Consider the following 19,871-nt stretch of genomic DNA (forward strand, 5'->3'; position numbering starts at 1 on the left):
ATAATATAATATAATATAATATAATATAATATAATGTCAAAGAACAGGATATAGATAACAAGTCAAGATTTCTGTGAGTTTAAGAACAACCCGTAAGATTTTTGTTCATATCATAATCCCAATAAATTGGTATCTCCATTCTGAAATTAGATTTATTTTATTTGTATCCCGCTTTTATTGGGTTTTTAAAGAAATAACTCAAGGAAGCTAACATATCTAACACACATTTTTTCTTCCTATTTTTCCCACAACAACCCTGCGAGGCAGAGGTGGGTTCTAACTTACCTTGCTGCCTGTTTGCTTCCTCCTGTGCAGCATGGCTAGGTGTGCATTGCCCACTGCATAGCTGTATGTGTCACGCTGAATATTGCCAGCCCCAGAGACATTTAGTAATTAAAGAGTTAACTGTGTATGCTTTATTAAGTTCCTCCTATTATGATGTAATATCCTGCCACATCTAACACTACTTCCTTCTTCTTCATCCTAAAATTCCATTCTTCTTTCTATCCACCATTATGTTAGGCGTATTTGTTGTTTGGTCCACCGGGACATGTTTTATTTTTCTACTTTTATAATAAAAGAAATCTTGTTTTGAACAAATGACTAAACAGCTTCCATCCATCACCTCCGCCGTAATTAAAGTTCAAACGGACTTTAATCATTTTCATTATCGTGACATGGTAGCGGGAGGTTGGTTATCTTGCATGCACATTGCATACCATGTGGCCATGTCACACAGGCATGTGTGCCTGTGCAGTGCTGAAAACTCGGCTTCTGCACATGTGTGGAAGCAAAAACCAGCTTGGCCAACCAGCGATTGTTCCCAGTTTAGCAAGCAGAGGGGGAAATTTCCACTACCGGTTCTATAGAATTGATCCGAACTGGAAGCAACTCACCTCTGCTGTGAGGTGAATTGAGCTGAGGGAAAGTAACTGATTCAAGCTCACCCAGCTGGCTTTCATCATTAAAGTGGCACAAAAGTCTCACTCTCCCACTTTCTAGTCTGCTACCTTAATCTCTAGTGCAATGATGGCAAACCTTTGGCACGGGTGCCACAAGTGGCATGCAGAGCCATATCTGCTGGCATAAGAGCTGGTGCCCTAGCTCAGCTCCAACATGCATGTGTGTGCCGGCCAGTTGATTTTTGGCTCACACAGAGACTTTGTGAGGGCGTTTTTGGCTTTTAGGGAACCTCTGGGGGGTGGGGGAGGGCGTTTTTACCCTCCCCTGGCTCCAGGGAAGCCTTTGGAGCCTGGGGAGGACAAAACACAACCTTACTGGGCCTACCAGAAGTTGGGAAACAGGCCATTTCCAGCCTCCAGAGGGTCTCTGGAGGGCGAGGGAAGCTGTTTTTGCCCTTTCCGGGTATTGAATTATGGGTGTGGGCACTCGTGCATGCACGATAGCGTGGGCCCATGATCTTTTGGCACCCCAGGAAAAAAAGGTTCGCCATCACTGCTCTAGTCTAAACTGGATCAAATTAACAATATCGTAAACTGGGGATCATTATCACAGGTGATTCCTTGGAGCTTTAAAAAGTCCTTCAGAGTTATCATTTCTTAATGGTAGATTTCCCACATTTAAAATAAACATTTTAGTGAAGTTACATGTAAATATTTCAGTGATTTCCTTATTGTATTGTTTCCTATTCAAGATTCGTTGAGTAGCATTTCCAGTTAAAAGAGGTTGGAAAGGAAAGCCTGGGAGAGCTGTAGTCACTCAAAGTAGAGGGTACCAGATTACAGTACATGGATTAGTGTCTGAGTCAATTCATACAAAATTGAGAAAGGGGTACTAGAAAGGTGGAGGATGAGTCTTGCTTAACTAAATCCGAAATCAAAGAGGTCAGCTATAAGAAGTATATTCCAGCCTTGACTGTGGTGTGCAGGCAGTAAAATAAAAATGCTATTGTGAAATGAACTTTTTAAAATCACTCATTAGCAACACCAACAGGCTGCAAGAAGCATGCTCGTTCTAATGCATTTAAAGGCTAGTTTCCCCAAAACTACACATGTTGTAAAAACTTTACCTTTACCAAAACCTTTTGTAAGAAGCAGCAATATTTCAAGACATTATAGTAAAGTACAACAATGCTACTAAATTCCTTAATGGGGCATATTCTCTTTCCAAATTACTTCTCAGATAGTTTTATGGGTTTTAAATTGATTGTTCTTCTAACTCAGAAGATGAACATGAGCTTTTTTGTTTCAGTATTTTAGGTGTCCCAACAAGTCAGATATATGTATAAATGTAAAATTATTTTTTCTGATATCTAAATTGTTATAAAAATAATTTTTATATAGCAACGTATAGATATAGGTGGCTGCACTACAGAGAGTTTAGAATTGTCCTCACTTGCATCCAACAGATGTGCCCATTTGTAGAAAAAGGAGACACAGTTCTAGGTTCCATCCTTTAGTTCAAGGGTTGCAAATCATCACAAGAGCTGTTTGAGGATTAATTCATTAGCCTGAGGGCCACAGTGCTGAAGACTTTTCATACATTGATCAAAGAGTCACTAGTGAATTGAAAATGAAGAGTATCACAGTAGGCCATTTGACATATTTATTGTAAAAACTCTACTGTGAATCAGCTTTATAGCTTTTTCTTTCTTTCTTTCTTTCTTTCTTTCTTTTTTTGCATTTCTTTTTGGACATTTGTCTTGCAATATTTTTCATTAACCAGGATAGCAACGTAAAACCCTTGAATCTAATAATCTGAAACCTGGCAGATTTATCCCCTCAGAAGAGTCAACTGTGCTTGAACATTATTTTCAATTCTGCCAAGAAATAAAATATTATTGCCAAATCTCTCCAATGACCAAAAACAAAAATACCAAAAAAAAAACCCCAACCCCATGTTTTGTCTTCAATTTGGCATGTGTTGTAATTTCATGAGAGGCTACAATTCTGCAAATTTAGTTCAATTTTGGATTGCTTGTGGCCTGAAAATTTATTAAATAGATGCAGTATCACACAGGAGAAAAGAAAAGCAATTGCCAGTTTTCTTTTAAGTCAAAATTAATGGAAAGCACAGTGATTTTAGGGGTTTAATCAAATTAAGATTTGAGTTTAAGCCCCACCTATTACGTTCATCACAAGTGGAGTAGAAACCAGAATCAACCTCCATGGGTTAGGGAGCAGTGCTTAAATCAATGTTTTCCAAACTTGATAACTTTAAAATGTGCGGACTTCCACTCCCAGAAAGTTTGCTGACTTTGGAATTCTGGAAGTTGAAGTCCATATATTTTAAAGTTGCCAAATTGAAAAACACTTGTTTAAATTATCCTTAGATATACATGGGAGCCATGATTGTACGATGGTTACAGTGCAGTACTGCAGGCTATTTCTGCTGAGTGCCAACTGCCTGCAATTTGCTGAGTTCAAATCTTAACAGGCTCAAGGCTGACATAGCCTTTCATCCTTCCAAGATGGGTAAAATGAGGACCCAAAATTGTTGGGGGCAATATGCTGGCTGTGTAAACTGCTTAGAGAGGGCTTTAAAGCACTGTAAAGCACTGTAAAGAGCTACATAAGTCTAAGTGCTATTGCTATTACTACAAAAACATATGAAGTTTTCAAATAATTTTTCTCAATCCCAATCAGGGGTTGCTGAACATAAATTTAAGTGTTCCTGAAAACATTTGGCATAATCTGGGAGTTTAAATGCTTGAGGTATTTAGGGAAAGAGACTTCAACATCAAGGTGATCCCATGGTCAGCTAATTTAGGCATCTCCCTAAGCCAGCACAGAACAACAGGTTGAAGTTGGGTTTGGGCTAAACCAACAATTGGCCCTTTTAATTAGATAATTATATTATTATTATTATTGTTGTTGTTGTTGTTGTTGTTATTATTATTATTATTATTATTATTATTTATTGAATTTATATGCCGCCCCTCTCCGTAGTCTCAGGGCGGCTCACAGCAGTAATAGAAAACAATGTACAATACAAATCTAATATTTAAAAACTAAAAACCCACAATTTAAAAAACATACACACAACATACCATACATAAACTATATAGGCCTGGGGAAGCTATCTCAGTTCACCCATGTCTGATGGCAGAGGTGGGTTTTAAGATGTTTACGAAAGGCAAGGAGGGTGGGGCAATCCTAATCTCCAGGAGGAGCTGGTTCCAGAGGGTCGGGGCCGCCACAGAGAAGGCTCTTCCCCTGGGTCCCACCAAACGAGTCTTTGGAGAGCGGGGGCATACAAATCTAAATAATAATAATAATAACAATAATCATAATAATCATAATAATCATAATTGTTTAGTCAACGGGACCAGGAGAAGGCCAACTCTGTGGGACGCACTGGTCGCTGGGATTCGTGCAGCAGAAGGCGGTCCCAGAGATATTCTGGTCCGATGCCATGAAGGGCTTTATAGGTCATAACCAACACTTTGAATTGTGACCGGAAACTGATCAGCAACCAATGCAGACTGCGGAGTGTTGGTGAAACATGGGCATACCTAGGGAAGCCCATGATTACTCTTGCAGCTGCATTCTGCACGATCTGAAGTTTCCAAACACTCTTCAAAGGTAACCCCATGTAGAGAGCATTACAGTAGTCAAACCTCAAGGTGATGAGGGCAAGAGTGACTGTGAGCATATGCCTTGATATAAATTTCCAGCACTTCAGTCTGAGGGAAGAAAAGGAAAGAGACTCTATTTGCCTCTTTTCTTGAAAGAAAGCTGTTCTCCGTTGTGGCTGGTTAACAACAGAATTGCCCAGATGTTCATACTGTATATTTTCATTTTCCTTTAATTTGGGTAAGCAGTCAAGGGCAGCCCAGGAGTCTGTGGTATCATAGCAACAATAGACATGACCCATATTATTAGAAGCCTGGCTCACAGAAATAGTCACATATTAGACTTGCTTTTGCATCAAGGTAGTGACCGTGATATCTGGAGTTGGGTGATATTAACTATTAATCCTTTGTCATGGTTAGATCACTATCTGTCAGCTTTGAAGTCATCTGTAGTCTTTACTCACTGCAAAAAGTTTTCAGAGGGAATCTGGGAATATTATTATTAAGGCTGTAGTCAGTAATGGACAGCCAAAATTTTTACTGCCAGGCTGTGGGTGTCGCTTATTTTGTGGGTGTGGCTTGATGGTCATGTGACTGGGCAGGAGTGGCTTGTCAGCCATGTGACCAGGTGGGAGTGGCTTGAATGATCCTCATCGTTCAAGTGAACTGTTAAGTGCTTGACTTACAACCTCACCAGTGTCACTCTCTGGGGTGACAATTTGCTTCCTGTTTCCCGCGGTCTCGTTCCTGGGTCGCCCCTGCCTCAGACTGGGTAGCTAGGTGAACAGATGCCAACCAGCTGTTGAGAAAAGAGTGGGGAGGAAATGGCCCCCTGCCACACCTGCCGCTTTCTGAGGAGGATGGGGGGATGGTCAGCTAGAGCTGGGCACACAGCTTCCTTTCCGCTGGTGGAACTGCATTCCACCCCGTCCTGCCTGTTGCCCACCCCTGGCTGTAGTGCAAGCTGGGGGGGGGTTCCTACTGGGGTGGTCCAGTCCGGGCATTCCAGTAGTGGCCCGTTGAGGATGCAATTTTGGCATGATGGCTCCGGTGTTCTCTGTGCCAGTCCATGCACGCCACCATATTTTTTTTGTAATTATCTGTGGTTTTTCAGCTCTCTGAGCAGTAAAATCGTCCCTCCGAGCCTGCACAGAAATGAAATCACGCAAGGGGACATGCACACATGATGCACACCAGTAGGGAAAGGTAAAAGGAACCCACCCCTAGGGTGCAAGGTTCTTTTGAGGCATAGCCACTGCGTGGAATGAATGCACGATTGTGGTCAGAGATCAGATTGTGCCTGAATGGACTCTCTTGGTACTCTGCAGAACAATGAGATATAAAATGACAAAAGAGAATCTTAAAGCATTGGAGGAAGAGGATGAACCAAATATGATTAGATACAGGTAAAATCTTACTCAGGTTTATTGTAAGGTAATCACTGAAAGAAAACATGGTTCCTTTTCTACTATTATCTCATCTGTAGATAATCAGCTGACAGACCTATTTAAAATGATCCAATCCTTCCTGGGGAAGAAGAGGCAAAGGGAACGTCTACCAATGTTCTGCAAAGACATATATTGATATAAACTTATTTGTATCTATTTAGAGCAATAGAGTATGCAGCTTCTTTGGAGTTGACTGAGGCATGGTCTGGTTTGGTTAGCTCTCTACATGGGGCTACCTTTGAAGAGTGTTTGGAAACTTCAGATCATGCAGAACGCGGCTGCGAGAGCTATCGTGGGGCTCCCTAGATTTGCCCACATTTTGTCAACACTTCACAGCCTGCATTGACTGCCGATCAGTTTCCGGTCATAATTAAAACTGTTGGTAATGACCTATAAAGCCCTACATGGCATCGGACCAGAATACTTTCGAAACTGTCTTCTGCCGCACGAATCCCAGCGACCAATAAGGTCCCACGGAGTTGGCCTTCTCCAGGTCCCGTCGACTAAACAATGTTGTCTGGCGGGCCCCAGAGGAAGAGCCTTCTCTGTGGCAGCCCCGGCCCTCTGGAATCAACTCCCCCCAGAGATTAGAACTGCCCCCACTCTCCTTGCCTTTCCTAAGTTACTGAAGACCCACCTATTTCACCAGGCATGGGGAAATTGAGATATCCCCAGGCTTATATAGTTTATGTATGGTATGACTGTGTTGTAGGGTTTTAATGATGGGTTTTTAGATGTTTTTTTAAATATTGGATTTGTCACTTGTTATTATTGTTGTGAGCTGCCCCGAGTCTTCGGAGAGGGGTGGCATACAAATCTAATAAATTATTATTAATTATTATTATTATTAGCTGAAAATAACTGAAGCCTGTGAATAGTCTCTTTGAATCAGTCATGCCCCCCACAAGGTGGTCAAAATAACCCAAGAGACCACATGGTTAGATCCAGGCAGTGGTAAATCCTTCCTTGAGACAGTGGGTAGCTTGTGCTACATCATAAAGAAGCAGTGCTGCATCCCATCCTTAAGAAACCATTGCTGTATCCCACAGTGAGGAACAATTTTTGGTCAGTTTCTGCCAGTCCTACAGGAAGGTTAAACTATTTCTATTGAGATTGGCTCTGATTACAGATCCTGCAAGTCTACACTTCCTCCTTATTGTTCTATGAATTGGGTAGCTATCTGCCAGAGTTGTTTCTGAAAAGTATCTTATTCTGGATTTTTAAAATGTTCAAATTAGCCCTAATCCTACCACTAACCAGTGTTGGGCTCCTACAGGAACGGTCAGGAACGCAGCAGTAGCAAAATTTGGAGCCCCCCCCCCCCCCCCGAGCATCCAATTTGTACTGAAAGATGTTGAAACAAAATGCATAAGCCACGCCCACAATGTGGTAGTAAAAATGTTGGTAGCTCATCACTGCCACTAACCCTAATCAATTTTATTTAGGCAACAGTTCCTGCATGTCTTTGTCAATATAATCTTTCTTAATCTCCACAGAGACTAAAACCTTCCATTTTTAGGGAAGATTGTTGAGAAGATGGGTAGGACTTTTTTAGAGGATACTGACAGAAATACTGTAGGTATCTGGATCCTTTTCAGTTGGATTTCAAACTGGGATGCAGAACTAGGATGGTTTAGTCTTCTCTTGCGAATGTTATCTGGTGGAATGGAATCAAGAGTATCTTGAAGCTAGAGTATCCCTCTAGGCCAGTGGTTTCCAACATGGGGCTCATGCCCCACAGGGGGGCAATTTCATTTTTAATGGGGGCAATTGGAACCTTGTTTAAACCTATTTAGTGGCCTTTTAGGCTTCCTCTGTGTGAGTAGTTTGGTTTTAGAAGTATTTTATGGCGTTCACATTTTTTTTTCAGGATAGAGTTTTACAGATGCATTAAGTCAAGCTAGCATGATGCAAACCCAGAGTTTGCTGTAAGATGGGTGACTATATAATTTTAAAAAAAATATTTTTATTAATAATTTTTCCTTTAAAAAATATAGAAACTGTACATACTTCATCAAAATTAGACAAACGGGGAAAAAACAAAACAATACAATATAAAAGACTAATTACAATAAAGACATACCATATACAATCAGCTACATACATATGGAAGGAGGCGGCATACAAATCTAATAAATAATAATAATGCCGACCAATGCAAATCCTTACAATGAAATCATATTTATTTAATGACATATTAGTTATTAGCTACTAATTTAAATTTTTGTACATTTGGTTGTTCTAAAATTTGTCTTCTTACAAACTAAATTATTGGATTATCAATTTTTATTTCAATAGCTATTTTATTCATTTCATATTTACTCCTATTATGTATATATGTATATCTATAAGAATATATAGGTATATGTTTCCTTGTTCACCATACTATTTACAATTGTTACTTTACACAGAAAGTAGAATAATATAACATTTGTGATATATTACAGTTCATTATATTATTGCAATAAGTTATGTTATAATAGATTTCTATATTTTTTCTCTTTTAACCAATTATACCATCTATCCCATATTTTGTAGAAGTCTCTCTTTTTTGTCTTGTCTAAATATATCTAATAAGAATAGCCCTGGTTTTAATTCAAAACTTAGTTCTATAATTTGTTCTATCATGGTTTTAATCTTATTCCAAAATATTCTCACCTGGGGGCAAGTCCACCAAGTGTGGTAATACATCCCATTTTCTATTTTACATTTCCAGCACTTCAGAGACAATTTAGTAAACATTTTGCAAGTCATGCCAGAGGAAGATGCCATCTCTAAAACATTTTATAAACATTCTCCTTATATGGTATTGCCAAAGTTAGTTTGTAATTTTGCTCCCAGATTTTCCCCTATTCAGCCAATTGTATCATATACCCAAAATTTTGGGCCCAAGCCAGTGATGGGCTTCTATGGGAATGGTCAGGAACGCAGTTCCGGTAGCAAAATTTGGAGCTCCACCCAGAGCCCATGGTGTGGTAGTAAAAATTGTGGTAGCCCATCACTGGCCCAAGCAATCATTGATCCTATTTGTTTGTTTGTTTGTTTGTTTGTTTGTTTGTTTGTTTGTTTGTTTGTTTGTTTGTTTGTTCGTTCGTTCGTTCGTTCGTTCGTTCGTTCATTCAATTTTTATGCCACCCTTCTCCTTAGACTCAGGGCGGCTTACAACATGTTAGCAATAGCACTTTTTTAACAGAGCAAGGCTATTGCCCCCACAATCCGGGTCCTCATTTTACCCACCTCGGAAGGATGGAAGGCTGAGTCAACCTTGAGCCGGTGATGAGATTTGAACTGCTGACCTTCAGATCTACAAGTCAGCTTCAGTGGCCTGCCGTACAGCACTCTACCTGCTGCGCCACCCCGGCTCTTTAACCGTTTCTTCAACCAGTTTATGTTGCAACAAATAACTATGTACTTTTCATATCATTTTTTCATCAGTACCAGATAATATTTTGTCTCGGCCATTCAAGTTTTTGAATCCAAATTATTTTATCTTTATTATATCTTGATTGGTGCTGCATATAATGCCACTAATCTAGTTGCATATCAGACTCATTAAGATCATTAAGATCATTTTATTTTAAGATTATCCTGGTTGTTCCACAATTGTTGGTAAGTTAATACAGTGGAACCCCGACATAAGAGCTGCTCTACTTAAGAGCAACTCGAGATAAGAGCTGGGAGGGGAGAGATATTTTTGTTCTACTTACAAGCCCAAATTCGAGATACAAGCGCCAAGGAGCTGTCTCCTGAAGCCAAACACTAACTTCCGCGTTCGGCTTCAGGAGACAGCTGCGAAGCGGCGCGCGTGTTTTAAAAGGTTGCAGCCGGCCTGGGGGGCTCGGGGGGGTGCTTGCAGCTTTCTTTCTTGCTCTTTTTCTTTCTCTCTTTTACCTTCCCTTCCTCTATTTCTTCTTTTCTTTCTCCTTCCCACCTTCTTCCCTCCCTCCCTTCACTCATTCCTCTCTTACTCTCCCCTTTCATAAGTTTCCTTGCTTCCTTCCTCTGTTCCTGTCCCTTCCCCCTTTCTTTCTTTCTTTCTTTCTTTCTTGCTTTCTTTCTTGCTCTTTTTCTTTCTCTCTTTTACCTTCCCTTCCTCTATTTCTTCTTTTCTTTCTCCTTCCCACCTTCTTCCCTCCCTCCCTTCACTCATTCCTCTCTTACTCTCCCCTTTCATAAGTTTCCTTGCTTCCTTCCTCTGTTCCTGTCCCTTCCCCCTTTCTTTCTTTCTTGCTTTCTTGCTTTCTTTCTTTCTTTCTTGCTCTTTTTCTTTCTCTCTTTTACCTTCCATTCCTCTATTTCTTCTTTTCTTTCTCCTTCCCACCTTCTTCCCTCCCTCCCTCCCTTCACTCATTCCTCTCTTACTCTCCCCTTTCATAAGTTTCCTTGCTTCCTTCCTCTGTTCCTGTCCCTTCCCCCTTTCTTTCTTTCTTTCTTTCTTTCTTTCTTTCTTTCTCTTTTTCTTTCTCTCTTTTACCTTCCCTTCCTCTATTTCTTCTTTTCTTTCTCCTTCCCACCTTCTTCCCTCCCACCCTTCACTCATTCCTCTCTTACTCTCCCCTTTCATAAGTTTCCTTGCTTCCTTCCTCTGTTCCTGTCCCTTCCCCCTTTCTTGCTTTCTTTCTTGCTTTCTTTCTTGCTCTTTTTCTTTCTCTCTTTTACCTTCCCTTCCTCTATTTCTTCTTTTCTTTCTCCTTCCCACCTTCTTCCCTCCCTCCCTTCACTCATTCCTCTCTTACTCTCCCCTTTCATAAGTTTCCTTGCTTCCTTCCTCTGTTCCTGTCCCTTCCCCCTTTCTTTCTTTCTTTCTTTCTTTCTTTCTTTCTTTCTTTCTTTCTTGCTCTTTTTCTTTCTCTCTTTTACCTTCCATTCCTCTATTTCTTCTTTTCTTTCTCCTTCCCACCTTCTTCCCTCCCTCCCTCCCTTCACTCATTCCTCTCTTACTCTCCCCTTTCATAAGTTTCCTTGCTTCCTTCCTCTGTTCCTGTCCCTTCCCTCTTTCCTTCCTTCCTTCCCACCCTCCATCCATTCATTCACCCATTCCTCTCTTGATCGCTTAAAGCCGGTCCCTGGTGCAAAAAGGGTTGGGGACCTCTGTCCTACAGGATTGGGTGGCAGAGAAGTTGAACATATGTAAATTTAAAAATTTAAGAATTTTTCAAGTTAAGTGAAAGAAACTTCATTATTCATTTATATGTACATGTACATTTCTTCATTAAAAACATGTCTTTCTGCATAATTTAGACTAACTTTGTGAGTTTTTTGAGGGCTGGGACCAATTAAAATTATTTACATTAATTCCTATGGGGAAAAGTCGTTCGAGATAAGAGCTGCTCGACTTAAGAGCCCAGGTCCGGAACGAATTAAACTCGTATCTCGAGGTACCACTGTACTGTTTTATAATTTAATGCATTGGGTAAATGACCGCTTCCACTGGGGAGATCCATTTTGGGAGCTTTAAATAATGTTGTTTTTGTATCTTGGTCCAATTTTCCAGCAGAGATCTTCTGATTTGATGATAGTGAAATACGAGTGAGTGGTGTATTTTGCATTGGCCAAAAATGTGTGCCCACCTATCTGAAGGTCATGACCTTCTATTGTTAAAATTCACATATTTTTAAATTGTATCCAGTCTTTGATCCAGATTAGGATAGCAGCTTGTTGATACACCTCCCAATATTTTAAATAGATAAAAGTATTCATTGAAAAAACCATCTGTTCCAAAACTATTCACTCTAATGAGAAGCAGGAAGGATGAAGAGGTTGGGAAGTTTTATTTAGTTTATTTTGCAACATTATAGTGCTTCGGTGCATAATTTGTAACAAGCATTAAAATGACGTGTTACAATGTGCACTGCTTTAACATCATTCCTGCCCTAAGGTTGCCAGCTGCCTATTCATGAGCTACTTAGGAGCTGCATTTGTATTTTTTTATATATTTACCAAATGGTTTTGTAAAAAAAAACCCAAAACCCTAGAATTATATAAAAGTGAAAGCAAGAAATTGTAAAATCCACTTAAGGGTATAGGATGAGGTTACTGTGGCCAAGATTAATATGCAAATAGGTTTTCCTTTGTGGACCTTGAGATTCAATAAAAGGAGCAGTGTTTACTCCTTGTTTTTCAGCTTTTTTTTTCTATCAATCCATGTGAACTCTGAAAAGGCAAACACAATGTCTATTCAGTCTTCTGTTGCTAATTGTGGTTCCACAAGCTTTTTAACCAAGCCACAAATTATGTATGTTTAATATTTATTCAACTATTTTCCCAAGGAAACAGTGGGCATTATATTAACTGAATTGTTCTTGTTTTCATAAAAGATAATGCTACTTTATTTTGCTGATCTATGTTTCTGCCTCCCAGACTATCAAAGTGTACTCGGAACTAATTAATTACTGTGCAGTGTGTTAATTCATTAACTTCCTTTAACGTGTTATCATGTATTATCGTCTCTAGCATTGTGCAAGTGCATAACGATGTTGCAAACAATTTTATTTACCTTATCTTGTTTTTCTTAATAATGTCCACATTTTAATTTTTGTCATTTCTTCTTAGCTTAACTACGGTATATTCTGTGAAATAAATTCACTGCCACATTGTTATTTTTGTACTTTGGATTTAATCTTGGATAACTAAGAAATACTGATTAGAAGTGGGATATTACAATGGAAAGAAGCAATAGCTTTGGGATCAAATACAGTATGTAGACCACATAGCAACTTTGTTTTTTTAAAGACTTATTTCAGGTATATATTTTTATGATCCACTAGGTAATTGCAGTTTGGAGTGATGGGGAAAAGAAAAGGACAATAACATGGGGAAACTTTAGTGTTTTTTTCCCCTAGCTCCAATGCTTTGTTTTTCTTTCACCAGCAAGACCATTGTAGATCAAGAACTGTATACCTTTCCAAATCCAAGCTATGGTGTGCTTCTACATCATTCTTTATCTGCTCTTTCCTTGAGACAAACTTCTTCTATGTTATTTAGATGTAACTCATAATTAGATAAAAGTATTTCTGAGTCATGTCATATTGCTGAAATATTTCCCTTAAGAAACTCCCCTGCCTTCCATTTGTGCTATTCCTTTAGTATCAAGCAAAGACAATTTAAGCTTTTTTTTACCTTCCTATATTTTAAACCTGTATAGTTTTACTTTGATTAAGATAGGCGTGTGTGAAGGGCATGGGATATGTGCATTTACTCGTGCATGTTTTTTTAAAAAAAACTTCTACTTATTCTTGAATATTTTACTGAGAGTGCCATGGTGACCTAGAGGCGGAGTTCTTGCCTCATAATCAGGAGGCTGTGAATTTGACCCTAGCGTGTGGCAGATATTTCTCACTCTGGGCACAAAGAAAAGATATCTGCTGTAAACTCCACATAGGTGTCATGGAAGGGTAAATGCTCAGCTCCAATCAGTCACCCAAACTCTATCCTGATGCAAGGGATTATAGAGTCATTAAAAGAGGGCAGGAATGTATATTTTACTATTCTTTAAAAGTAATTGTTGTGCTGTGTTCCTGTACCTCCTGTATAAGATGGTATGTTATTGTATAAGATGGATCCCACTTATGTCAGCTCTTCCAAATTAATAGATATCATAATCAGCCCATTCTTTATTTGCTGTGAAAGTGATGTGCAAATAACTTGAATTTATTCTTATATATTAAAATGCAATTTAAATAAATTAGGTAAAATGAATACAGAGATCATAGAGATAGAGAAATGGAAATATCATAGGAATGGATATATCGTTCATAAATTTTACTATGCCCCATACTGAATGGTCTTCAGGTCCTGGGAAAAAAATGCAAAGAAACAACTGCTTTGGATAGAATTTATCCAGGATCACTCTTTTAGGAGCAAATATTGTTTGTTTGTTTGTGTGTGTGTGTGTGCCTGTGCGTGTGTGTGTGTGCAGATGTATGTATGTGTGTGTTTTGTATATATATATACAGTGTTCCCTCGATTTTCGCTGGTTCAAACTTCATGAATAGCCTATACCACGGTTTTTCCTGCCCGATGACATCATACATCATCGCTAAACTAATAATTTTTGCAAATAAATAACAAAAAAAATAATTATTGTTAATAAATAATTATGTTTATAAATATCAGGATCACTAAGTGTCTTATTCAATGGTGAGTACCAGTAATAATGGTGATTAAATGGTTGTTAAGGGAATGGGGAATGGTAATTTAGGGGTTTAAAGTGTTAACGGAAGGCTTGTGATACTGTTCATAGCCAAAAATGGTGTATTTACTTCCGCATCTCTACTTCGCGGAAATTCGTCTTTCACAGGCAGTCTCGGAACGCATCCCCCGCGAAAATCGAGGGAATACTGTATATATATACATACATACATACACACACGTTTTATAACCCTAGATTTCCAGGAAGAAGTGGAAGTCTTTGCTCCTTCTCTATGGGTTCTCTATTTGTGATAGTTAAGTCGTCCATTCAAGACGGTAGTAGGCAGATTTTGCCTCTTTTACAATATTTTTTCCTAAATATCGTATATTGCTGTCCTTTGTAGGAATTAGTAACAGCCATTCATTTAATGTGTTCCCTGTTCTGAGTGTCCCCATTGCATCTTGTTCTGTAGAATCGTGCCAGCTTTTATTTATAGCTCATCCCTTCAGTTACATTTCATAGTTATGGTACCGCAAACTTGCCCAGCCTGACAGCTTCAGTGTGCTTTTGGAGAGCAATTGTGATCAGTCATAGCAACTATATTTGCAGAGGATGATGGAAGGTTGCCAGATGGCATAAGGCTTTGGCTACTATTAAGGGACATGACATTTTCAGCATCATAAGAAGGCACCGACAAGTCCAAAAAACTTGCAGTCTAAAATGTATATAAAAACTTCACAGTCTGAAGAGAATATGGCACTAGATGAATGCAATAAGTAAAATTTGTAATGTATATTTTTGATATCGTTTATTTAGTGAGGACGATAATAGATTATTATTATTTACCTCACAGCCAATAAGAGTTGATACTTTTTCCCTGCCTCAATTGCTCATGAACAGCAGTTGGTTTGGGCATTTTAGATTGTTGAATTTTTAAATTATTTTTACTTTGCCAGTCACATATCAGGACATATCTATGAAAATGATTCTTTAATTTATTCTCAGTTCTATACTCAAACACTAAGAATAATCATAAATCTGAATACTTAATCTTTGCTAGGAATGTCTCTTCTTTCTCCCTCCTCTACTAATTCTAAAATATTAATCCAGAGAAGCTGAATATACATCTCATTTCTGAGAAAATTGAGTTCTCCGGTTATAAAATATTATTTATGGTATGTTAGTTTACATCATTAAGAATCAGTGGAATGTGGAAGAGGAAACAGTTTGTCAACTAAAACAAATGCCATAAAGCTGTTTCTGTTGCTGCTGCTGATAAGAGTAATAATGATAACAATAATTGCAAAAGGCAATTTACTTGGAACAGCTTATATTCAGCAAAGATACTTTTAACACCATAAATGAGCAATATCTGTTTATCAGAGGTCCTTCAGAAGGATTCAGTCATTTAATAAAGATGCCAAATCTAGTCTAAACATCTGACTAACTTTGCAACCAGCCATAATTAATGATGATGATGATGATGACTGCCAAAATTGCAATAATTAAACTTGCTTGGCCCTTTTATATCATATGATCACAAACCTCCTGCAGCAAATTCATTAACTGATTCCTCATGAATACTGTGTACCAATTATATTTCATTTACTTTCTGTAGCTCCACTCCGATATGGACAGAGGAGATGGATCAATCAAATATATTCTTTCGGGAGAAGGAGCAGGAATAGTTTTTACTATAGATGACACCACTGGAGATATCCATGCCATTCAGAGATTAGATCGAGAAGAAAGGTCTCAGTATACTTTAAGGGCCCAAGCCTTGGACAGACGAACTGGCAGACCGATGGAACCAGAATCTGAATTTATCATCAAAATTCAAGATATCAATGATAACGAACCCAAATTCTTAGATGGGCCATATGTTGCTTCAGTTCCTGAAATGTCACCAGTGGGTAAGGAAAACTTAAAGAACGTAATATGTTTTAAAACCTGCCGTAAATAAACCTGATAGATATTAGCTTTATTCCACTTCTTTGGCAAAAATAATTGGGTTTGTTTGTTTGTCTTATTACCAACTTTCATTTAAGAGCATGAGACACCACCTCTAATATCTCTTGCTCTCATTTCAAACAACTCTTTGAGGTAGTTTGAATCTTGTGAGCTTTTGCAAGTCTCTCCACATCTAGTCCAACTTCTTAGACACAACACAACATAATCATGCAGAAGAAAGAATAAAAATTAGATGTACAATCTAGACATGGGGTGGGCAATTAATTTTGCCATAGGGCCGCATGAGAAACTGGGATGGTTTTAGAGGGCCAGACTAATATAATTAACTCAGTTCTACCCAGTACTGTATATTATTGGGCAGAACTGAGTTAATTATATTATAATTATAAATTATAATTATAATAATATAATATAATATATTCTATATAATATATTCTATATAATATATTCTATATTCTATATAATATATAATATATTCTATATAATATATTCTATATTGTATAATATATATTATATATTATATATTATATATTATACCTTGAACACCCAGTTCTTATCTAGAAAAGTTGGATCGACCTCCACGGGCTGGTCACAGACAGTGGGCAGGCCGCATCCGGCCCTCGGGCTGCATCTTGCCCAGGTTTAATCTAGACTAATTTCAGGCAAGTCAGAGCACAAACCAGGAAAAAGAATCATAGTTATAAAGCTGGTCTTTGTGAAACAAATGTAGTTTTTGTGAGTGATCTGCTGAAATTTTCATGCCAGGATGACCAGCTACTTCGAGAAAAAGATCATATTGTATAGCAATAAGTTCAAATAATCTCTAGAACTAAGAGTTCTGTATTCTCATTAGGAAAGTTATATTGCGATATGAATATGGTCAGTGGAATATTCATTTTCATTGTACTTTGCATTAGTTGAGATGTATTTTTCATCAGCTGACAATACAGGAACCCTAATGGAGCCACAAGTGACAATGTTTTGTGACACTGTTTTGCCTCTTGGATTAGGAAGAGTACAGATATATAGGTGTTTGTGCAGATATACAGATGACTGTAAAAATATTTCTCAATGTTCCCTCCAGTTTTTATTTTTAAATTATAAAATAATGGGTATACAGTACCTCAAATATACATTTTAAAGCAATAAAAGAAATAAAGATCCACATTTAACAGAGCATTAGTATTGTTTCACTATAGATCACTTTTTGATGTGTAATAAATTTATCTCTGTCTCTTCCGTTACTGCTAATGACCCATGAGTGCAACATTCTTAAGAACCAGAAAGAGCATCTTCGCATGAGAAGAGTTGCAAGTCCTTATTAGATCTCTGTGTCTTCTCTCTAACAAGGCTCTGCACTCTTTTCACCAGGCACCTCTGTTATCCAAGTGACAGCAACAGATGCTGATGATCCTACTTACGGGAACAGTGCCAGAGTAGTGTATAGTGTTCTCCAAGGACAGCCATATTTCTCTGTGGACTCCAGAACAGGTAATTTCATCCAAAATCATCCTCAAATGTGACAACCGCCCTTAGCTGTCATAGCGTGTTCAGCTTGGGCTTCATCATCAAAATCCAAATGGCCAGTAACCATGTGCCCCATTGTATTTCACTAAAGCACCAAAAGCTGAAGTATTGAGCACGCCAATAAAAAAATAATATGAGTAGTTAGGGAGCAAGGACAGATTGGTACGGAATTATTAACTTGAGTAAATACTGCATCAAACTCTAATAGAATTACTGTAAAGTATGTGAGGAAATCAAGGTCAAAGGAAACACACACAAAATATGATTGGTATAAAAATACAGCATTCCCATTACAAGTAATAGCTTATGTGTTTCAAGGTGGATGGTGGGAGCCAAGTGGCAAGCAGAGAGCTGATCATGCAGATCAGAAGTGAAGAACTATGGCCCTTTTATGACTTGTGGACTTCAACTCCCATAATTCCTGAGCCAGCATGTGCCTTCTCTGCTGTAGCATCTATCTTACGGAACCGCATTGTCTTCTCATCCCTCAAGAGACAATCTGATCTTGATCTTTTTAATCCTTTGTAGGGCATCAAAGACCTGAATATTTTCTCATGCCTGGGGCTAAAAGATTACACCGGTCTATTGGTAGATTTGTTGTTTGTGCTGTATTAATCAATTAATGAACGGGTCCAAAGATGGGCTACAAGAATGGTGGAAGGTCTTAAGCATCAAACATATCAGGAAAGACTTAATGAACTCAATCTGTATAGTCTGGAGGACAGAAGGAAAAGTGGGGACATGATCGAAACATTTAAATATGTTAAATGGTTAAATAAGGTTCAGGAGAGAAGTGTTTTTAATAAGAAAGTGAACACAAGAACAAGAGGGCACAATCTGAGGTTAGATGGGAGAAAGATTAGAAATAAAGTGAAAAAATATTATTTTACTGAAAGAGTACTAGATGCTAGGAACAAACTTCCAGCAGACATGGTTGGTAAATCCACAGTAACTGAATTTAAACATGCCTCGGATAAACATATATCCATCCTAAGATAAAATTCAGGAAATAGTATAAGGGCGGACTAGATGGACCATGAGGTCTTTTTCTGCCGTCAATTTTCTATGTTTCTAATTAATATTAATTTTAATTGAATTAATATTCTTAGGACTGAGCATATTAGTTATATTAGTTATTGTTGTTTCTGTTACTATTTTTTGTTGTTGTTGGATTTAATCCTCTGTCATTTAAACTCACTGATGTAAAATGGGCAGCTACACAAATTCTTAAATAAAATAAAAATAAAAACTGGTGAATTTTGTAAACCTACATTTAAATCCTGTTCAACCGTGAAACTGCCAGGACACCTTAAGGACGTCTGATTCTTGTTCTACACCCAAGAGCATCAGTAAAAGGAGCAGTTGATCTTGGCAGGATTTCTTAAAGCAACCTTGCTTATGCTTCCTTTCAGTAAAGTTCTCAGGAAAGAAAATTGCTTTCCACAAACTCAGATGTTAATTAGAGATGGAAAAATTTTCAATGAATATTACCATCTTCTTGTATTCTCTAGAGCAGATTTGCCCATTCTATTGTGCTGGTCCAAATTCTGTTTCACTTGAGATACTTGTTAATTGCAATTGGCTTAATTGTTCACCAGATTCCAGGGGGAAAGCATTGGCATCTCTTTAAGCAGTGTGGGAGCATCATATTAAAGTTTTGAAGCATTTTTTATGTAATAGCCTGAACATCCAGTCAAAATTTCTTAAAAGAATCCAACAACAATGTATTGACTTTCTAATGGCATCAGATATGCATGCGGTGCAGATCAGAAATACAATGTTAATTTAAAAGGAAATGGTATTACAATTAATTAAATATGTGTTTGACTTAAATCACTATATTAAAATGCAAATGTCTGTTGCATCTCTGGGAAGAAGAAAAATATGAAATTTTCAAATAGTAATTGCCACATTGTTAATTGAAAAGCTTGTTTGTTATGTTTCTTTTCCATTTCCTGTTGAAAATTAAATTATATTTAAAAAACAAACAGGATTCTTTGCTATAATCAGAGAAATCCATTGTCTGCTGAGATAACTCTTCATACCAATTGCTTTGAGTTATCCAAAATTACAAAATCAGTCCCCAGTTGATAAAAGATCATTCTTTCTTGGAAATCTTTTTAAATAATTGTTTGAAAAGGCAATACAGGTAGTCCTCAAATTATAGCAGTTTGGTTAGTGTCCATTCAAAGTTACAATGGTACTGGAAAAAAGTGATTTGGGACCGTTTTTCACAGTTATGACCAATGCAGCATCCCCA

At 37.9% G+C, this 19,871-nt stretch overlaps 1 protein-coding gene across 1 annotated transcript in view; it reads left to right on the top strand.

Annotated features, from left to right (window-relative positions):
• Nucleotides 1-19,871, top strand: part of CDH20 (cadherin 20) — a 111,615-nt gene that overhangs the window by 58,213 nt on the left and 33,531 nt on the right. Inside the window, exons 3-4 of the mRNA XM_070749091.1 lie at nucleotides 15,732-16,026; nucleotides 17,456-17,575. Of these exons, the coding sequence (XP_070605192.1) occupies nucleotides 15,732-16,026; nucleotides 17,456-17,575 (415 nt within the window). The remainder of the gene's footprint in view (nucleotides 1-15,731; nucleotides 16,027-17,455; nucleotides 17,576-19,871) is intronic.

Source organism: Erythrolamprus reginae, chromosome 3 (assembly GCF_031021105.1).
Source record: "Erythrolamprus reginae isolate rEryReg1 chromosome 3, rEryReg1.hap1, whole genome shotgun sequence".
NCBI lineage: Eukaryota > Metazoa > Chordata > Lepidosauria > Squamata > Dipsadidae > Erythrolamprus > Erythrolamprus reginae.